This window comes from Halichoeres trimaculatus, unplaced genomic scaffold (genome assembly GCF_033239565.1).
Source record: "Halichoeres trimaculatus isolate MK-OKI-2021-1 unplaced genomic scaffold, fHalTri1.1 fHalTri1_scaffold_19, whole genome shotgun sequence".
NCBI lineage: Eukaryota > Metazoa > Chordata > Actinopteri > Labriformes > Labridae > Halichoeres > Halichoeres trimaculatus.
In genome coordinates, this window is record NW_027437197.1 from 10,444,139 (window position 1) to 10,461,166 (window position 17,028).

At 39.7% G+C, this 17,028-nt stretch overlaps 1 protein-coding gene across 1 annotated transcript in view; it reads right to left on the minus strand.

Annotated features, from left to right (window-relative positions):
- col18a1a (collagen type XVIII alpha 1 chain a) overlaps positions 1–17,028 on the minus strand; it is a 97,135-nt gene that overhangs the window by 54,176 nt on the left and 25,931 nt on the right. The window contains exons 6-8 of the mRNA XM_074694734.1: positions 13,848–13,956; positions 11,941–12,106; positions 11,782–11,855 (exon numbers count right to left, since the gene is read on the minus strand). Of these exons, the coding sequence (XP_074550835.1) occupies positions 11,782–11,855; positions 11,941–11,951 (85 nt within the window). The 5' untranslated portion in view covers positions 11,952–12,106; positions 13,848–13,956. The remainder of the gene's footprint in view (positions 1–11,781; positions 11,856–11,940; positions 12,107–13,847; positions 13,957–17,028) is intronic.

A 17,028-nucleotide genomic window follows, 5' to 3' on the forward strand; every position in this document is an offset into this window, starting at 1 on the left:
AAGACATTGTGCACTTTAGCTCAGTTAGTAAAGAATGCATCTAACATACAGAGGGTATGGTTGGCATCATACTGGTCAACCATTGCTAACTGGTTCCAAAAGCCCCAAAAACATTTTCTGTTTTTTTATGAATCAAGTTCAAATTGAATTAGATGATGCTTTAGGTAAATTTAGCAAGTTAGGTTGAGGGCTTTCATTAGAAGCCGCTGCAGAAAGTGTTGAGTCTACATTGACTTTACACATTAGTGACTGCACCTGCTCGCCGACAACAGTTATCCGCTACAGACACTGTTTCCTTACAGAGGAAGAAAAACCTTTTAGTGTGTAAGCGTGCTGATAGTGGTGTGGACACAATAAAGTTGTGGTAAGAGATTTTATCTCCAGCAGTATACTACAGAGAACATACAGTGTGAATCCTGCACTGTAGCGAGAATTAACCTGTCTTTGCAGCATGAAATAAACACCTTTAAAAGGTGATAGAAGTGTTATAAAATAAGAGTATGAAAGTTATGAACTCAGGGCCAAGAGGACTCAACCTGCTGTTGATTGTTGGCTCTAGGAGTCAAAAGGTATATTATGGTCACATTCCAAGACGTGCTCATATCTAATAAAATAGAGGCCCACCTCTTTAGCCTGCAGACTGTCCACTGACAAACTTCCCAGGCTATCAGCATTCTTAAGATTCTCCTGCCAGTCACACAGGACAATTTATTGACTGACCATCTAACAACCTTGACGCAATGTTTCAACACAGAAAGTTCAAGGTTTGTGTTCTTTTTCTCTCACACACAGCAAGTATCACAGCAATAAAGTTAACTGCAAAGTAACAATGTTTTGACAGTGGTTTAGCAGCTCCATAACAGAGACAGTTGGGGATTTGGCTCGTAAAAGGTGATTTTTCATCACCCATATAGACCAAAGACAAGGACTTGAAGATCAAACACTTCAGAGAGACGTCTGGATAATCAGCTACAAATTGTGAGGACCATGTCGAGGCTTGTGCGCAGACACTGATTACTCAAGCAATTTCCACAAGATGCTTTCCAAAATTAAGAGAAAGGCAGACAGGGTTTTGTTTGATCTCGTAGAGGGTTTCGTCAGTGTCTGATGAAGACCTGGACAGCTTTGGCTTCAAAGACAAAAATAATACCTTCAATAACACCGGTGAAATATTTCTAAGGGTAAAATTGAAAAACGCAGCAATCTTTTGAGGAAAAGAACTTAACATAAAATGTATAAATCATGATGCAATTAATTAGAGTTAACGCGAGAACTTAAAACTTTAAAACCGTCTCTGCATAGAGCTGTCTTTGTTGGAGATTAAAATAAGAAGAACAAGTTTTGATCTGCGATACATTTATGACTACATTCAGTTTATGCAACTTATGCATGTATTTATCTCTTTTCTTGGCGCATCATACCCTTTCAATCATTACAAATGCATGACGACAACCTGCCTACACAGGTCTAAGATTTAGTAAGTGGCTAAAAATGCTGGCAAAGGTGCAAATACACACGCACATCTTCTCACCCATCAGCATGAGCCAGGAATGATCTCCAACTATTCTTGTCCCTGCTTTTGATTGCATAAATAAATAAAATCCTCCAGTGAAAACCTGGGCTTCAAGTGGAAAGAATGTGCATGCAGATTGTATTTGTGCAGACAGAGGCAGATTTTCAGATCAGTCTGCAGGACAGTCCTCTCTCTTTGTCCTTTAACGCATTCTTTGGAGACCAACAAGCCTCACTCAAGTGTTGAGTTTCAGCTCTGCACAGCACTTCATGAACATGTCAATGCAGATCAACACTTTGACAGTAAATCCAACCATGAAAGGAGGTGAAACACTTCTCTTTCTGTCACAAAGCTTCCTCTTTTCATCATGAGGAATCATGGGTCCAAACCCTTGACATTTGCAGCACAGTGACACAAATTCCAGGGTGAGGACAGCACCACAACAATGAGATGAAAGAGGAGTCCGACACTGGACAATTTCATATGTAAAGGAGTTTAAAGTGGACAAAGTACAGAGATGTTTGAAGGATGAAGGTTGTCAACGAAAGAAGAAAGACTCCCAATTTGTGTCCTTTTTTGTCCAAATTCATTTTACTCCAATTCCCATTATTGATGACTGGGATTGAAAGACTTTAACACTTTGCTTAAATGACGGCCGCCTCTCACCACTGAGTCTCATGTCTGGGGTGTTGACACAGTCAACTCTTAGCTCAGGAGGCAAAACATCTTCATAAAGCTCTTGGTGAAATCTGTCGGCTAGCTCATACTTCACCTTCATCTGACACTTTAATCCCCTGTAATGAACGGAGACAATGGCTGCAGGGGAATGACGTTATGCCTATGGCGAGATCAGAGGCCCGAGGGGATACAGTAGATGAGGAGAAACAAAGAGGGCTTTCATCAACAAGACAATATCAGGACCCTCAATTAGTACAGGCCAGACTAGGGTCCGAGGTGCCAGCGGTCATTGTTCCCCCCGCTGGGCACTTTAGCACAAAAAGCCCACAGGTCATGCTCTTCCTCTGTTTCAGCTTAAGCCAAGCAAAGGCATGTTATAATCCACGTGATGGAGCTTTGGTGGGCCGGTGCGCCAACATGATCTAACACTGGTGAACTTTGTGAACTAGCTAGAAAATATGGATGCTAAATTACAACATGGTATAAAAATAAAGACCCAGATATATATTCCTCAATCTATACTGTGACATCTCACCAGAAGATGACTCCAGCATCTGATCTACCGTACAAACAGTGAGGGAAGCTTGGACATAAACACCTCACCTGATCCCATGCAGACCTTGTCACTCCTTTAGTTTCACAGAGAGAAAGTAGATAGAGGACCTAGGAGCATGTGCCTGCGAGAGTGTTGCGGCATTTAAAGTGCATCTGCATTTCATTGCAAACTGGAAGTCATTAAAATAGCAAAATGACTTTAAACCACATTAAGACTTGGGGAAGTCTTCGTTAAATGTGCACACAGCTATTTTTAGAGGCTGAGAATAAAACCACAACGAGGTTAGGTTATCAAGTTTCATGAGGAAAAAGTGTGCATGTCTGTGCATGTGGTAATTCCCTCGGTGTGTTTACGTGCTCTTTCTTTAGCGCTTTGGCAACTTAGTAATGCAACAATAAATCACACACTGGGATGCTAATATTATGCCATTTCAGGCTGAACTGTGTAAGAACAAAGGGGATTGTGGAACCTTATAGTGGCAGCATGTAGGAAGCTCTCAATCGATTTAAATAAATTCAAATGTACAATTCATATAAAAGAAAAACTGTCATTATTGACAGAATTCTGCTTTGATCTCCAATCCTGGATCTCTTGCAAACGTCACTTTGCAGTGCACTTCTTATATATTGCCCTGCCTATATTGAGCCCTCCTCTTTCAACACCTAGAATTAATAGTTGAAGCCAAATGAACCTTTGGAAAAATTCTGCAATTTATGAATGCATGTCATGAATACGGACACAATTTTTTTCTCAGCAGAAATGTTTCTGAAATATTTTCAAAAATAAAAATTTATGTATTACTATCAATGAAGACACATCTAGCTGTGTTCGGTTTTATCCATTTATTAGAGAAATGAATTCAAACCACGGGTTGTATCGTACAGCTCTTGCTAGACCTCAAAAGCATCATCAAGACATGTCCCAGTGAGGAGAGACAAATGACAACAGCATAGTCTTGTCTGAATAGAAACTGTCACTTTGACCATTTCACAGTTTGTCCAACAATCCAATTGCATTCTTATCTGCTATTCAAGCTCTAAATGGGCAGACACATTCAAGACAGGAAACTGAAGGTTACAAAACTTTACACAGCCAAGTCTATTACCAAGGCCAAATAATACGGTTGTAAACTGGACCTGTGAAACCACAGGGTTCTGTTGAAAATAGCGCTAACTGGGTTTCACGGGGCTGTTTCAGAAAGTCAAGTGGCCACAGAGGGAGGAATGTGACTGCAGACCTTTGAGTCCATCTCCTGTCAGATAAAGCCACTGTCTCGGCAGACGAATGGCCCCGCAAATCTTTCTCTGGACCTCTAAATATTTAACGTCCCCTTGGTTGGCCTATGTTCCTCCTCTCTAAACCTCTCAATGGATGGCACTGTGCCACCTGGCCCACAACAAGCAGCCAGTGAATAGAGGGCACCCTTTATTGTCTGCGAGCTCATGATTCACACAACAATTAGCAGCTTCCAAGGTATACGTGACCGAGGCATTCACTTCGCGAAAAAATATCAGGCTCAGCAAATGATCCAGGGGAATCCTCAGGGGTATACATTCACTCAAGTGGTACTTAAAAGTCCTGTATTTACTCCATGTGTTGGCTTTTAATTTACTTTAACTATGCTTATTCTTGTCCATTTCAAAGGTTAGTATTGGTCTTTTACTTCACTTTATTACCTCTTTCTTTGCAAAAGACGATTTCTTAGTTTCCTTTGAAAATAAGTGAAATCTGTCTATTAGTTATCACAATGGCAATGATAAAATAATAGTGTCCAAGTATTTTAACCTCTAACCTTAAGAAGAAAAATCTCTTTTTAGCTTATTGTCAAAGTTCTAACATTTTCCAGTTGCTTGTTTGGGCATGTCTTTCAAGCATGAAGTCCTTCCCTGCCAAATGAGTAGGGTGCAAGCCAAGGATGGGAGATGAGTCTTGGGACACCACTGAATTTTTGCATTTACACTAATGGACAGATTTGAAGACTTGTTTGCTGCTCTTATCTTGAAAATGATTCCCCCTCATCATTCTCAGATGTTTTCATTCATTCAGGAACTTGTCTCTTAACCTGCTTTGCACTGCCAATCTCCCCTGCAAATTACTCGTAGTAAATTTCCACTAACATTTTAAGCTTTCTCAAAAAATCCCGGATATAATCAGAGTGGAACTTTCGGCTGTTTGCGTTTACACATGCAGCATTCATCAGTAACTTTTCAGGGCGTTTGTGCGTGTATGAAAAAGTACTTGAAATAAAAAAAATAAAAAAAATATTTGAAATGCATCAGAGTTTTATTACGACATTCTTTCATCACCCAGGACATGAGCTGGAAAGGTTTAAAATTCATCAAATTTTTGTGCATAGAAAAACTTTTGGTCTCGCTTTTTCTCAACATCTGTTTTTCTTCAGTTCAAGGTCCAGTACCTGAGATAACATCCCATAATGAGTGCACCTTGGGAGTCCATCTTGTTTTTAGTTTCTGACAGGTACATGCCATGTCATCAAACTTCCGCATACCACAACCAAAGTCCAACTTCCGGCAAGACCCTACGAAAGTGGACGACAGAGGTGCAGGACCGAGCAAATCCTTCTTTTGTCACAGGAGCCCTTGGCTTGATGGTAATCTCTCCGTCCCATGGGATTCTCCTCAGTTCACACCCCCATGGTGTGAGGTTTGTGAGGGGGTTAAAAAAAGAGAAGTGCCTACAGACATGGCAGCTTTTGAAGGACGGGTGAATGAGTGGAATTCAAGGATGCCTTGAAAAGCAGACTGCACATCAGGAGAGTCAATCAGAAGATAAGAAGATGTGGAGAGCAAAAAAAGAGGGATATAATGACAAAGTGAGGTTCCAGAAAGCACAATGGCATTCCCGAGAGGGGCCTCATGAAATTCTGAATGGTCTATTCATTCATTAAAAAAAACGCATTGGGTGGTAGCTGCTGCCTGTCACATCTGACAGTTAAAATATGCTTATAGTCGGTCTGAATCTGCAAAGCACCTTCAAAATAACTTAAGAGGATCACAATATAGCAGTAGTCATAAAGTGGGCTAAACAGTCACTCTGGATCAGTCAGTCACTCTGGAGGGTGAACAGCTTATGGTATAGATTTCTTAGGACAAGAGAATGTAAATGGGCGAAGGGGGGGAAAGGGTTTCTGGTTTCAGGCCTCCCTGTGTTCAGTAGGCTGTCAGTGAGGACAAGTGAACACTCCCTAAAGCCGGAGACTGGGGACAAAGTGCCAGGTAGACAGATCCAGTTTCTTTTGCTACAGCCAAATGCAGCTTTGTGGTGGAAAAATCTGCACCTGGTGGCCATGGAGACTGCTGTTCGCCCAGGCTGCAGCCTCCAGTGCTGACAAACAGACCACAAAGAAACAAAGTGAGCCTGGACTAAAATGTAATGGTCTCTAAAGAGCCGAAAAGACTCTTTGCCAGAGAAGACTGGGTGGTTGACATGTCTATAACTGGAGCTGTTCATCCATCACAAGTTTCATTGAGAGTTTTGTCACTCTTTGAAGCAGCTTGGTATCTTGTTCAAACATTCTGTAGTCTCTTTGTGCACCAAGAACACTCAGCAAGTCTTCAAAAAGTTCAAATTGTGCCCCGATGTGCATTGCTGTTTTTTTTCCTGCCAATTCTTTCTAGTGGTATTTACAGATATGAAAAACTGAGATTACAGGGATGGAAATAGGTCAGTTTTACTTTTCCAAAGCCAAAGTATCACTTAAGCTTTTCCATCTTTCTCTTTGTTAAAATCTTCAAAACCAGAGTCCTGTTATTTACAGAGCCAAGCTTCACACCTTCCACTAGCTGTTACCTCGATTACGGCTGGGAAAGACAGGAAAATAAGTAAGGGTTTGGCCACAAACAGGAAAGAGGTGCTGAGAGGTAAGAGGGCACTCAGTGTGCCATTAGTGCTGGAGATGGTTGGGTGTACAGAGCAAGTGGCCGTACAAATCCTTTTCTCTCTGAGCAGAAGCAGTAATTATGGCATCCCTCTGTATTTTGCCACTGTCAAACCAGCATTTTGACATCAGGGACAACATGAGAGAGCAGCCGGGCGCACCTGAAACACTGAGTGGTGGGAGCACATAAAAATACAAATAACAGCTGTCGGTGACATTTAAAAAGAAGGCTGAAAGGAAGATGACAGTGCATTGCAAATCAAAGGCATCCTTGTGCACTTCAAATAAATTTGTGAGGTTTACATAAATAATTTCAGCTTTCTGTGTCTCTGACATAAACCATTTACAAGATCAGAATCTGGGTCAGATGCATCATGTGCAACACGATAAGTGACACCTTAGAACACTACATGATGACACCACACGTTTTAAAATTAGGTTAAGCGGTGACAACAATTCCAAATGATCTTTACTGCTAAAGACATTTTTTTAAATTTGTGTACCACCAACACACTTAGCACTAACAAAACAGTTCTATAAGCTCTGATGTAGTGTTATCAGAGTCTTAACAGCTGCTGGTCTTTATTGTGTCAAAGTATTGTGCAGCCTAACTTGGGCTGTAGCGCCAGATGATAGCTTCCCCTGTCATGCTATGATGCTCTACTACCTGGATGTAAAGAAAACCTAGATGACAGATGGCCTCTTGTGATGTTGATAATGATGTTTTGTTAGTGTTTTGATCTAGAAAATAAGGATTAAGTTGTATGTGGGCTGGTTAAGATCACTCAACCAGAGAAATGTTGCATGTGGGTATTGACATTCAAAACCATGGGCTGCAGGGGCTAGCTCTGTTAGCCACATCTAGCTAACAACTTGTTTTCTTGGAGACTGTGTGATCCCATATTTATCTATATGTAATACATCTTGCTAAGTTTTGACTGTTTTATAAATGTTGTTTACCCTCAGACTTGTGTGAACTTCTAGAACATCCCTAGTCCTGCATCTGTCCCAAAAAAACTCTCACTACTGTACTTCTATTTATTCTGGTGCATGTATGTTTACATTTATGCTGTTGCTGAGGCCATAAGTTTTTCTCAAGCACAAGCCAAATTTGGTCACAACATTCACAACAACATTATTATTTACTAAAAAGGTTCCTGAGGTAAAGAAGTTTTACTTGATCCAACAGCTGTTCACTTAAAAAAGCCATCAATCAATAGTGCCAGATGGAAAATGCTTGCTTTGGATGGATAAACTGTTGTGGAGTGGGGAAAATAAAACGTTTTATTTCATGTCCAAATCTGTAAACCCTGACAAAAGGTCATCACAAGAAGTTTAAGTGATGAATTGATAATCTGGTTGTACTCAAATGGTAATATTCGGAAGAATCTAACCATTTCTCCTGTTTATAAACTCTGATTTAAAGAGAGTTCCTCATGACGAGGGTTAACTGTAAAACTGGACCATGTCCCCGACATCTAGAACAGATATACAACTCATCAGAGTCACTTTGAAACCCAGCTGGTTTTAATTAACTAATCAAAGCAAGATGTGACCACTGTCGTTTTCTTACAACAACACATCCACATTAAAGTAAACTACACCATGTCTCGATTTCCTCTTCTGTCTCCCCTGTGAGTGTGCCTCTCATAAAGAGCCACAGTTCTGTCCTGCTTTTTGACAGCTGTGTTGCTTCGAGTGTGGTCCTGTTACGCTGTATGAGTTTTGAGAGACAAACCCATAAACGTTGTTTTGACAGTCTTTATGCAACAAAAAGGGATATATGTGGATTCTAGAGTGTTTTTACATCAGAGGTTTTTTAAGGTGTTTAGGCCATTACTGCATCTCAAACATCAGCAGACACCAGGCACTTTAATGACTGACAGACAAAAGTCAGTTGAAAAAGCTGTACGGGTAACAGTCCACATGCATTACTAAAGAGACAATTTTGTCTAACTTAAAAAGCAGAGAAAAAACAGCCAGACAGGGAGGTTCAAACACCCACTTGACATTTTGAATGACCCCCACCCACGACCTCACACGTGTAATCCAATACTTTAAACCAGACCCAAAGCTATCTCCACACACAGATATAAACAATCATCCTCGTAGCAGTTGTATAATGACGTGCCAAAAATGCTAGACTGAACTTTCGAAGCTCAATATGAGGCACCTCCAGGGATGTCTATAGTGAATAAGTAGATTTACTGACTAGAAAATCCAGGGATTAGACATCACAAGGTTCACTGAGTCAACAGAATCTGTGCACAGTCGGTCCATTTATTTCATTGGCGTGTTACAATGATCTTAACAGAGGGACCAACCTACTGGGCATTCACAGCTGAAAAATTAGCTTTCATAAATAAAACAGTACATACTGCACAGTGTGGAGTTCATAAGACTATTGTTGTCCATATCTGATTGTCTGATTGCTAAAGTTACAGGATTTTACTTTTCTTAAATTTGAAGAGCACAAAAACTCATAACAAAAGGACGTCAGTTTTAGTTTTTTTTTTTTTTTTCATGCCAAAAAACATTTAGCATTGACTTTCAAGTATGAAGGCAAAGCTCTGTGAAAGGGAACTTCATCAAAATGTATGTTATTCGAAGATATTTTGTTAGTTTATCCTATATGTAGTTTTACAGCTTGGAAAATCGACTAAACTCTTTTATTATGCCTGTATGAATTAATATTTTAATTAATCAAACTTTTACTCATTGTGTATGCATCAACACGGCTCACTTAGTACTTTGGTACATTTTCAAGCCTTTATCAGTACAAACTTGTCTTGAAATTGGACTTTTATTTTGAAATGTAGTCACCTGCTCTACACTTTGCAGCTCACCTTCCCGTGTTGACAGAGCTCACAAATTACATTATGGACCTCACTATGCTGTGTGGTTATTATGTGGGTTTTTCTAATGCAGGCTTTTCATCAGCAACCACCTGGGCCATCACTACAAACAGGAAGACACATGTAAATCATTCCTTTGGTAAAAGGAACCAAAGCACATAATATGTGTGCCAGCTTTGAACTCAGTCAGGGATCTTCAGTCCCCTCTCTCAAAGCTTAAGACAGACAGTTCACACAATGATTTTCAGTATTAATAACCCATTTTTTGCTTATAAAATATAAAAAGAAATAAGTTTTATTGTAATGGTTGCTTAAAAGCAAACCATTTTTTGTAGCTACAAAGAGAAAAAAATAAAAAGAGGAAAGTTCCATCCTTCATGCTAAGGACTCATCGGAGGTGTGGAAGCAGATGTTTTCCTGCTGATGCTAAAACTATACTTGACATGTCAACACTTGTTTTTTAACTGGTGCTCTGCTTCAAACCTGCTATTCCATCATATATCATTACAAACACGAGCATCACCCACAAGGAAAATCAGATGGAAGTTGCAGAATCTGTTAAAAAGTAGAACTGTCAATCAAAACATGCAGCTATAGTTCAGAGGCATCCTGGAGCAAATACAGAAATGAGGATTTAAATAATATTTAGTCTTTTATCTCAGTGGCTGAAAGCCTGTCATCATGCCCCTGCAACGAAGAGGAGGAAGCCCCAAGCCAGCTGTGGTTTTTAATGTGGCATCTAATTCAGCCATTAAAAGGCACAGCAGGGTGTCCCCATACAGCCGTTCCCCTCCCCCTGCCCCCTCCTGCTCCCCCCTCAGGGAAAAACCACGCTGGGTGCATGTCAAAGATCACATGACAATAGGGATTCCTGACCCAGCCAGGGAGTGGGAATGAATCAGACCTAATTCAAGCATGTCGCAAGCGGCCAAAGGCAGTGCTCTTGAGACAGAGTGACTGGCCTTTTCAACCTGGACACACACACGCACACAGACAGGACAGCATTCCTGGGAAAGTGTCACATTGTTTAAAAGTTTTATCCCTTTGAAGGTTGATTTTTATCTGCAATGACCCTCTCAGAGGGGACTGATGGAATATTTGGGCATCAAATCATGTTTGACACACTAAAGACAACTGATGGAGAGGTTCAGCTTTGACACAAAAATGATGATTTCTCTAAATGCTTTAAAATATTGCACCTGGCAAGCTGGTGGTGATCACAATCAATCAAATATTAATCACTGTCCTCTCAGTTTCCTCTACATATCATCTGACAGCTTCACAGTTCTCCAAGAGACCGTTTACTAAATTAAACAAAGAAGTTAAGAGAGGTTCAGAGATGAATTATTCAGCAGCAGAATTCGGGCTTTTCATTTCATGGCTCATACAAGCTACTGACAGATATGTACACAAAGCATTGTGTGTATTAAAGAAACAGCCCTTTGTCATTATTTCTTTGATCAACTATGGTGACATGAAAACAGCTGGAAAGAAAAATCAAGTTGCCAACAGTATTATGCAAACAGATCAGTACAAAAGTGAGCAGTAGGGGGTAAAGCATCTTCAGCTGCAGCCTCTCAAAGCTACAGTCTCTGGTCAGCCACTGAGCAAAACTCGAGACAAACAAAGAAGGAATGCAAGTTTTCTGAGAACTGCAGACTTTGGACTTGTGAAAAACTTGTAAGCAGTCCCAAAGCCACTTTGGCCTTGTTGTATCAATAAATCATAACAAAGTGTCATCCAGGCTTTGTGGGAGCCATGCTAGCCCGGTGGTCAGCTATAAATGGGAGGGTGCTGCTGATTCTTTTGAATAGAGTGCTAACTTTCAGAAAAGTGTGGTTCAAACAAGACGTATAGAAAGCAAACATTATAATCAACATGCACTGGTAGTTGTGCATCATTGCAACAACAAGTAGCTTCAACTCTCAGGATTTATAAAACACCCCAGAGCTTCTAGAGTAGAATAAGGGGCACAGTTTAAATAGTCTGAATATTTCTCCATTCTTAAAGCTTACACAACAAATTATTAGTCATCTGCAGCAACCACAACACTAAAAATGTTTAATTGGGTTGCTAAATTCAAGCAGCTTCAATATAATGTCGGTTAAAAAAAAAAAAAAAAAAAGCTGTACTTTTATTTTGAAGGTGGTTGATGGTACACAAGAGTTAAACTATTCGACAAACCCGTCGCTCTAAAACTTGGTAAATGTTACAAAGTAACGTCAAAGTCGAAGCTCCCCTTTACTTGTATTGATGATGTTTTCTGTGTTAAAGTTCTTACCTGGCCATTGCGATGCAGACGGGCTGACAAGAACAAGGAGGCAGCAGAGAAGGCGCTCCAGCCATGAGGAACACCTGCAGAGGTAGCAAGCACTCATATTCACAGCTCTGTCAATTGACCAAAAGCTATGAAAAAGTTGAATCTTAAAAAGTTAGGTACCTCATCTTCATATCTTCTTTCGCAGGGGTCGGATGGGAAAGCTACATGGACTTAGCGAGGATAACTAGGTGTTAAAATGTTACAGCTTCCTTTTGGTCCTGCACCGCTCCTGCTCCTGCTGCTGCTGCTGGTGCATGCGGGGAGAACAGCTGATGGAGACGCAGCACTTTGATGGAAACAGAGAAGAAGAGTTGTGGAGCGCGAGAGTAATGACTTGTAGGAGATCAGCGCGCGGACTTCCGCCAGGTCCTAAAAGGGAACACGTTCGCCTCAATCAGAATTTTTATTTGCACGATCACAAACACACAATCACAAGAGCATCGAAAACAGCAATCACATAACTCTACGATAATATCTGATCATGTATCATAAATATTTTCCAAATACTAAAATTGTATTCATTACACTTTGGGCTATAGGGAAACCTACTCAAAAATAGGCTAGAGGTAAACTTTGGATTTCATGCAAGAACTGCTAAAGAATGTAGCCAATTTTTACTTCATAAAGCCATCGAAAGTAAAAACATGCACCATCATGTAAAAAATATAAAGCCAGATTTATTTAAAATATATTTAAGACCCCAAAAGCCTGACTTAACTTGACAGTTCTCAAGTCAAAGTAATACACTTTCAGTTAAAAATTAAGTGTGAGATGTCAGTGTTAAAAAAAAAAAAAAAAAAAAAGGCATTTGGTTAAATAAAATTGTATTTCCTATACAACCCAGCTAACCCAAGCCAAGACTTGAGACTGTATAACTTAGTAACATCATTTTTGATGCACAAATGCCTTTTTTAAAAATGAGATATGTATATTTCATTAATTATTTTGCATTATCCCCAACCTATTCACAGTCACATCTAAACAATTAAAACAGAAGATAAAGTATCACAGCACAACATGTCTTCTGTAACAAACCTGACAAACCCACATAGCTATGCCCCTTTACCTGACAGTTGCTCGAGTGGATATGAATAGTTGACAAACTACAGCATGAGCTGTGTAAACACAAGTTTTCCACAAGGAAATCCTCTGTTATTCAGACAGTTTACACTGTCACTTTGCCTTCTTCAGCTGTAGAGGGGCTCGCAAGACAGGGCGTGACAAGATAATGACAACATGAGGTTTCAGTGGTGGCTTATTTACTTTGGGTTTATCCTGCTAAGAGGTGAGAGAAAGGTGAGAGCTCAGTGAGGTAGAAGGACTTCTTTCTGCTTTTTAAAGGGGAAAACAGTTGCTTTACTCAGACTGTTTCAGATTACATTAAAAAAGTATAGATATCTTCACATTAAAATCACAATATTTATTCTTTTCCCCAAAATAAAGCACGATTGACTCAACAATTATACATTTCAAAAACTAAATGATAGTAAAATTTCAGAAAAGGCTGGGTATTTGACTTGAAAAGCTCTGAGAAGCATTGCATGCGGCACTTACCCAGAACATCCACTAGAGGATGGAATTGTTTATGTTTTCAAGATTGCACTGGGAGCTTAATGTTGACCTGTACGGTATTCATGCCCACAGCCAAACATACTCTGTGCTGATGGTGTTTGCAGTGTGACTTTAATGTTATATCAGATTATTTTCAGTTAGGCGAAAAAGGAGGAAAGAAAAATTGAAAACTCACATAAAGTTTGTTTTTAAAAAAGAAAAAATGCTGTTTGGATTAGCAATAAAAAATACTGACCTCAGCACTGCTTTTTACATTTCTTGGAGTATATAAATGCATGAATCCAGTGCAGACACACGCAGCTGCATGACCCATTTAAACTTGTTATTTACTGCCTTTTCTACAGTGATTGAACATGAAGTCTTCTGTTCAACTTGTGCCAGGCACTATCTACTTTATGACTTATTCATACTTGACAGTTGTGTTAGTTATCACAGAAAAGCCACATGGTTCAGACCTCTGGCACTGTTTTAGCCTCTGCTGCGGTAGAGGCTCTTATCTGCAGGCCTCCAGGCTGCTGTCTGAACATGCCTGCAGCTCCGTGGATGTCTGCTTTGCTCACATTCCTGTGTCAGGGAAAAGAAAGGCAAAATCTCCTGTTAAATGCTATGTTGCAGTGTAACCTTACAGGGAGCAGAGTGGGACCCTTTGCCAAATAGTAGGCTTTATAGGTGCAGACTGCTGCTCTATATTGAAAATATCAGTTATCATGTGACGTGAGCAGGGTGTCACAGATATGCTGATGAATTCTCTTCTTCTGGGCATATGAATACCATGAATGATATAAATCCCATAGAGAATCTTGGTCCTACAAGATTAATTTATCATTTTTGCATTAAGAATGTAAAATCTCGTCCATTGTTGTCCAATCTTGTCTTCATTTGATATAAGTAATGGGTCAGAAGAACAGAAGCTTCTTGGGCTCAACCCCAAGTCTTGTCTTTCTGGCTATCTGCTCAAAATAAAGGTAAAACCCTGATATAATCTTACCATCCAACACACACACACAGCAAAAATGGATGCTTAAATTTGCTGTAACAGATAAAAATGCTTGGATCAGCTTTACTTTGAGATATTTTGGGGAAAAAAAAGTTCTTCGCAAAACTGCTAACATTAATTGGACTCTAGTGATAATTTCTTTCTCTTTTAAAATGAATATAATGTTGCACTAGTCAGATCTGTGCACCCCTTTTGTCCACAGGGGGAGCAAGAATTCAAAGAGCATACTTCCTCATAACAACTTCAAAGGGTTAGGCACAGAGATTTGACCAAGATTTTATGGCACTCCTGTCCTTCCAACCATTCATTTCAACACTCAAATAAATGTCTTATAGTCTTGTAAAGATTCATTTACAAAGACTTTTCAGTGCTAACCATCCATTAAACAATATGGTGACTAATACATGCAACATTATATACACCAAATACAAAATACTACCAGAATCATTTGTTTTTATCGGTCATAATACCTTTGACTGAGTTGTGCACTTCCCTGTTACCATGCTCTTCAAAGTTTAGTGACAAATGTTTAAGGAAATTTTCCAATGGCCATTATCAAAACAGTGTCACTGTTGATGAAACACATTTAGTAACCAGGTGGATGTTTTGCAGATTCTGTCAGCACATCTCAGATTTAAAGGCTTCACACATGTTTCTGGCTCACTGATTTACTGGTCTTGTGATACAAGCTGACAGCTTGACTCTAGTTTGTTTTCCATCATGGTTTAACTCCAGGTTTCTCTCTGTTTATCAGGGGCAATCATCCTTTATGCTGAGAAAAAATTAGAATGGAGTCTTGGCATTTACCCAAAAAGAAAAAAAAAAACACAATTACAAATTTAAAGTTGAAATTATGAGATGCCATGTCATAGTAATAAGATAAACAGTGATAACTATGAGATAGAAAGTGGAAATTACAGATAAAAGGTCAAAATTAAGAGATAGCAGGACGCCAGTATGGCCTAGCAGTTTGGTTGCATGCCATGACTTAGCCCTTGAAAGGCGGCAAGTCCCTTTATGGCATAACTACCCACCCTGACCCTGTTTCCAGCATATCCACTGTCCTGTTCTCTCTGATTAAAAGCATAAAAAGCCAGAAAAAAAATACTAACGATAGACATAGGTGTGACATTGTAAGACATAGCTACCAGATGTCCCCGACTCGCTGTATTTGTAAGGTAGCTCACTTAATACTGATGGTGTCTTACTATAGCAAGCTCTGCCGTGAGTGTATGAATGATGTGTTAATGGATGAATGTGACCAACAATATAAAATCACTGAGTGGTCAGAAAGACTACAAAAACTCGGAGTCCTTTTACTACTTCTGATAACAGAGCAACTCTGTAAGATGTTTTTCAGTTGTAGGCACAAAGAGTTTCATAACCAGGGTCCAAGTTATATCAGATTACTTCCAACAGCTGAAATCAAGGAGGAGGGAGTGTTGGACTGTGGAGCCACTTAACAGCTGAAGGGATACTGCAGCCCAAGCTGAGAGCAGGTCACACAACACACTCACATACTGAACAACCCAGGCCCACGTGCTGTCCAATCCCATCAATACATCAAGGCATAGGAGCAGACACTGCCTATTTTCCTAACTCAGTGGTGCATTAACTTTACATTGGCTTAGATATAAAATAAATTTGCTTTGAAAGCTGGAAAAGTGTTTCATACAAAAGAAAGAGATCAAAGCTAGCACAGCTTCAGTTCTGCATTCAAAAGTTACCCACAACATAAATGAAACAAAACTGTTCGATTTCATTTAGGTTCTCTGCTGTTAAGTTTCTTACACATTTGCAATCTTTAGACTCATTGAAACTGACTCATGTGACATTACTTAAAAGAAATTTTTAAGATCTTCAAACCATCCTGCCCAAAGCTGAATAATCGTTTACATGTGCAGTGAAACTTTCTGAAGTCTTCCACACATTTGATTTGCATAGTGTATCAGACTGTACACAAACTACAGAGAGTGGTTGACACATTTAGCTACAAGTGGTCAGACAGTCTCCATGATGCTTCTAAAGCATGATTAAACCAGGTAGTAGTAAAGGTGACCCCACCTCTAACACTTTGGTGTCAAAGGACTAGGTAGATTTAAGATTAAGGCACTCTCCACACAAGCTTGCTTGAAAGGATTCTTTGAGGTGTCCAGACCCTAATTTAGGGGGTTCTGTTGCCTGGATTGAGGGACAGGATTACACCACTTTTCTCCACCTGAGATGGTTGGGATTTAGTAGCTCTTCTGGCTGCTCTCAGATCCATACCTGGTGAATGTCATCATTTCCAGACTCCCAAGGCCAGACTGAGATTGGCACTGGTCTTTTTGTCATAGTGGCAACAGGCAGAAACGAAATGGGCCAAACTTCATGATGCAAATAAGTTTGTCTGTGGCATCTCTTTCCTGTTGAGAAAAACCACAGTAGCTAAAGATCATCCAGTAAAAATTGAAGATGTAGAAAAGCTAGGAAATGAGAAAGGAATAGTTTAGGGCAGAGGAGAAAGCAATGTGTTTTCTCTCCCCTGTCCTTTGTAATAATCAGAAACTTGGCTGTTTAATACATAGTTGCAAATCACTTGTTGAAGTCATCTTTAATTTTGCTTTGATGTTATTATCCATATTTGCTTTAGTATTGTA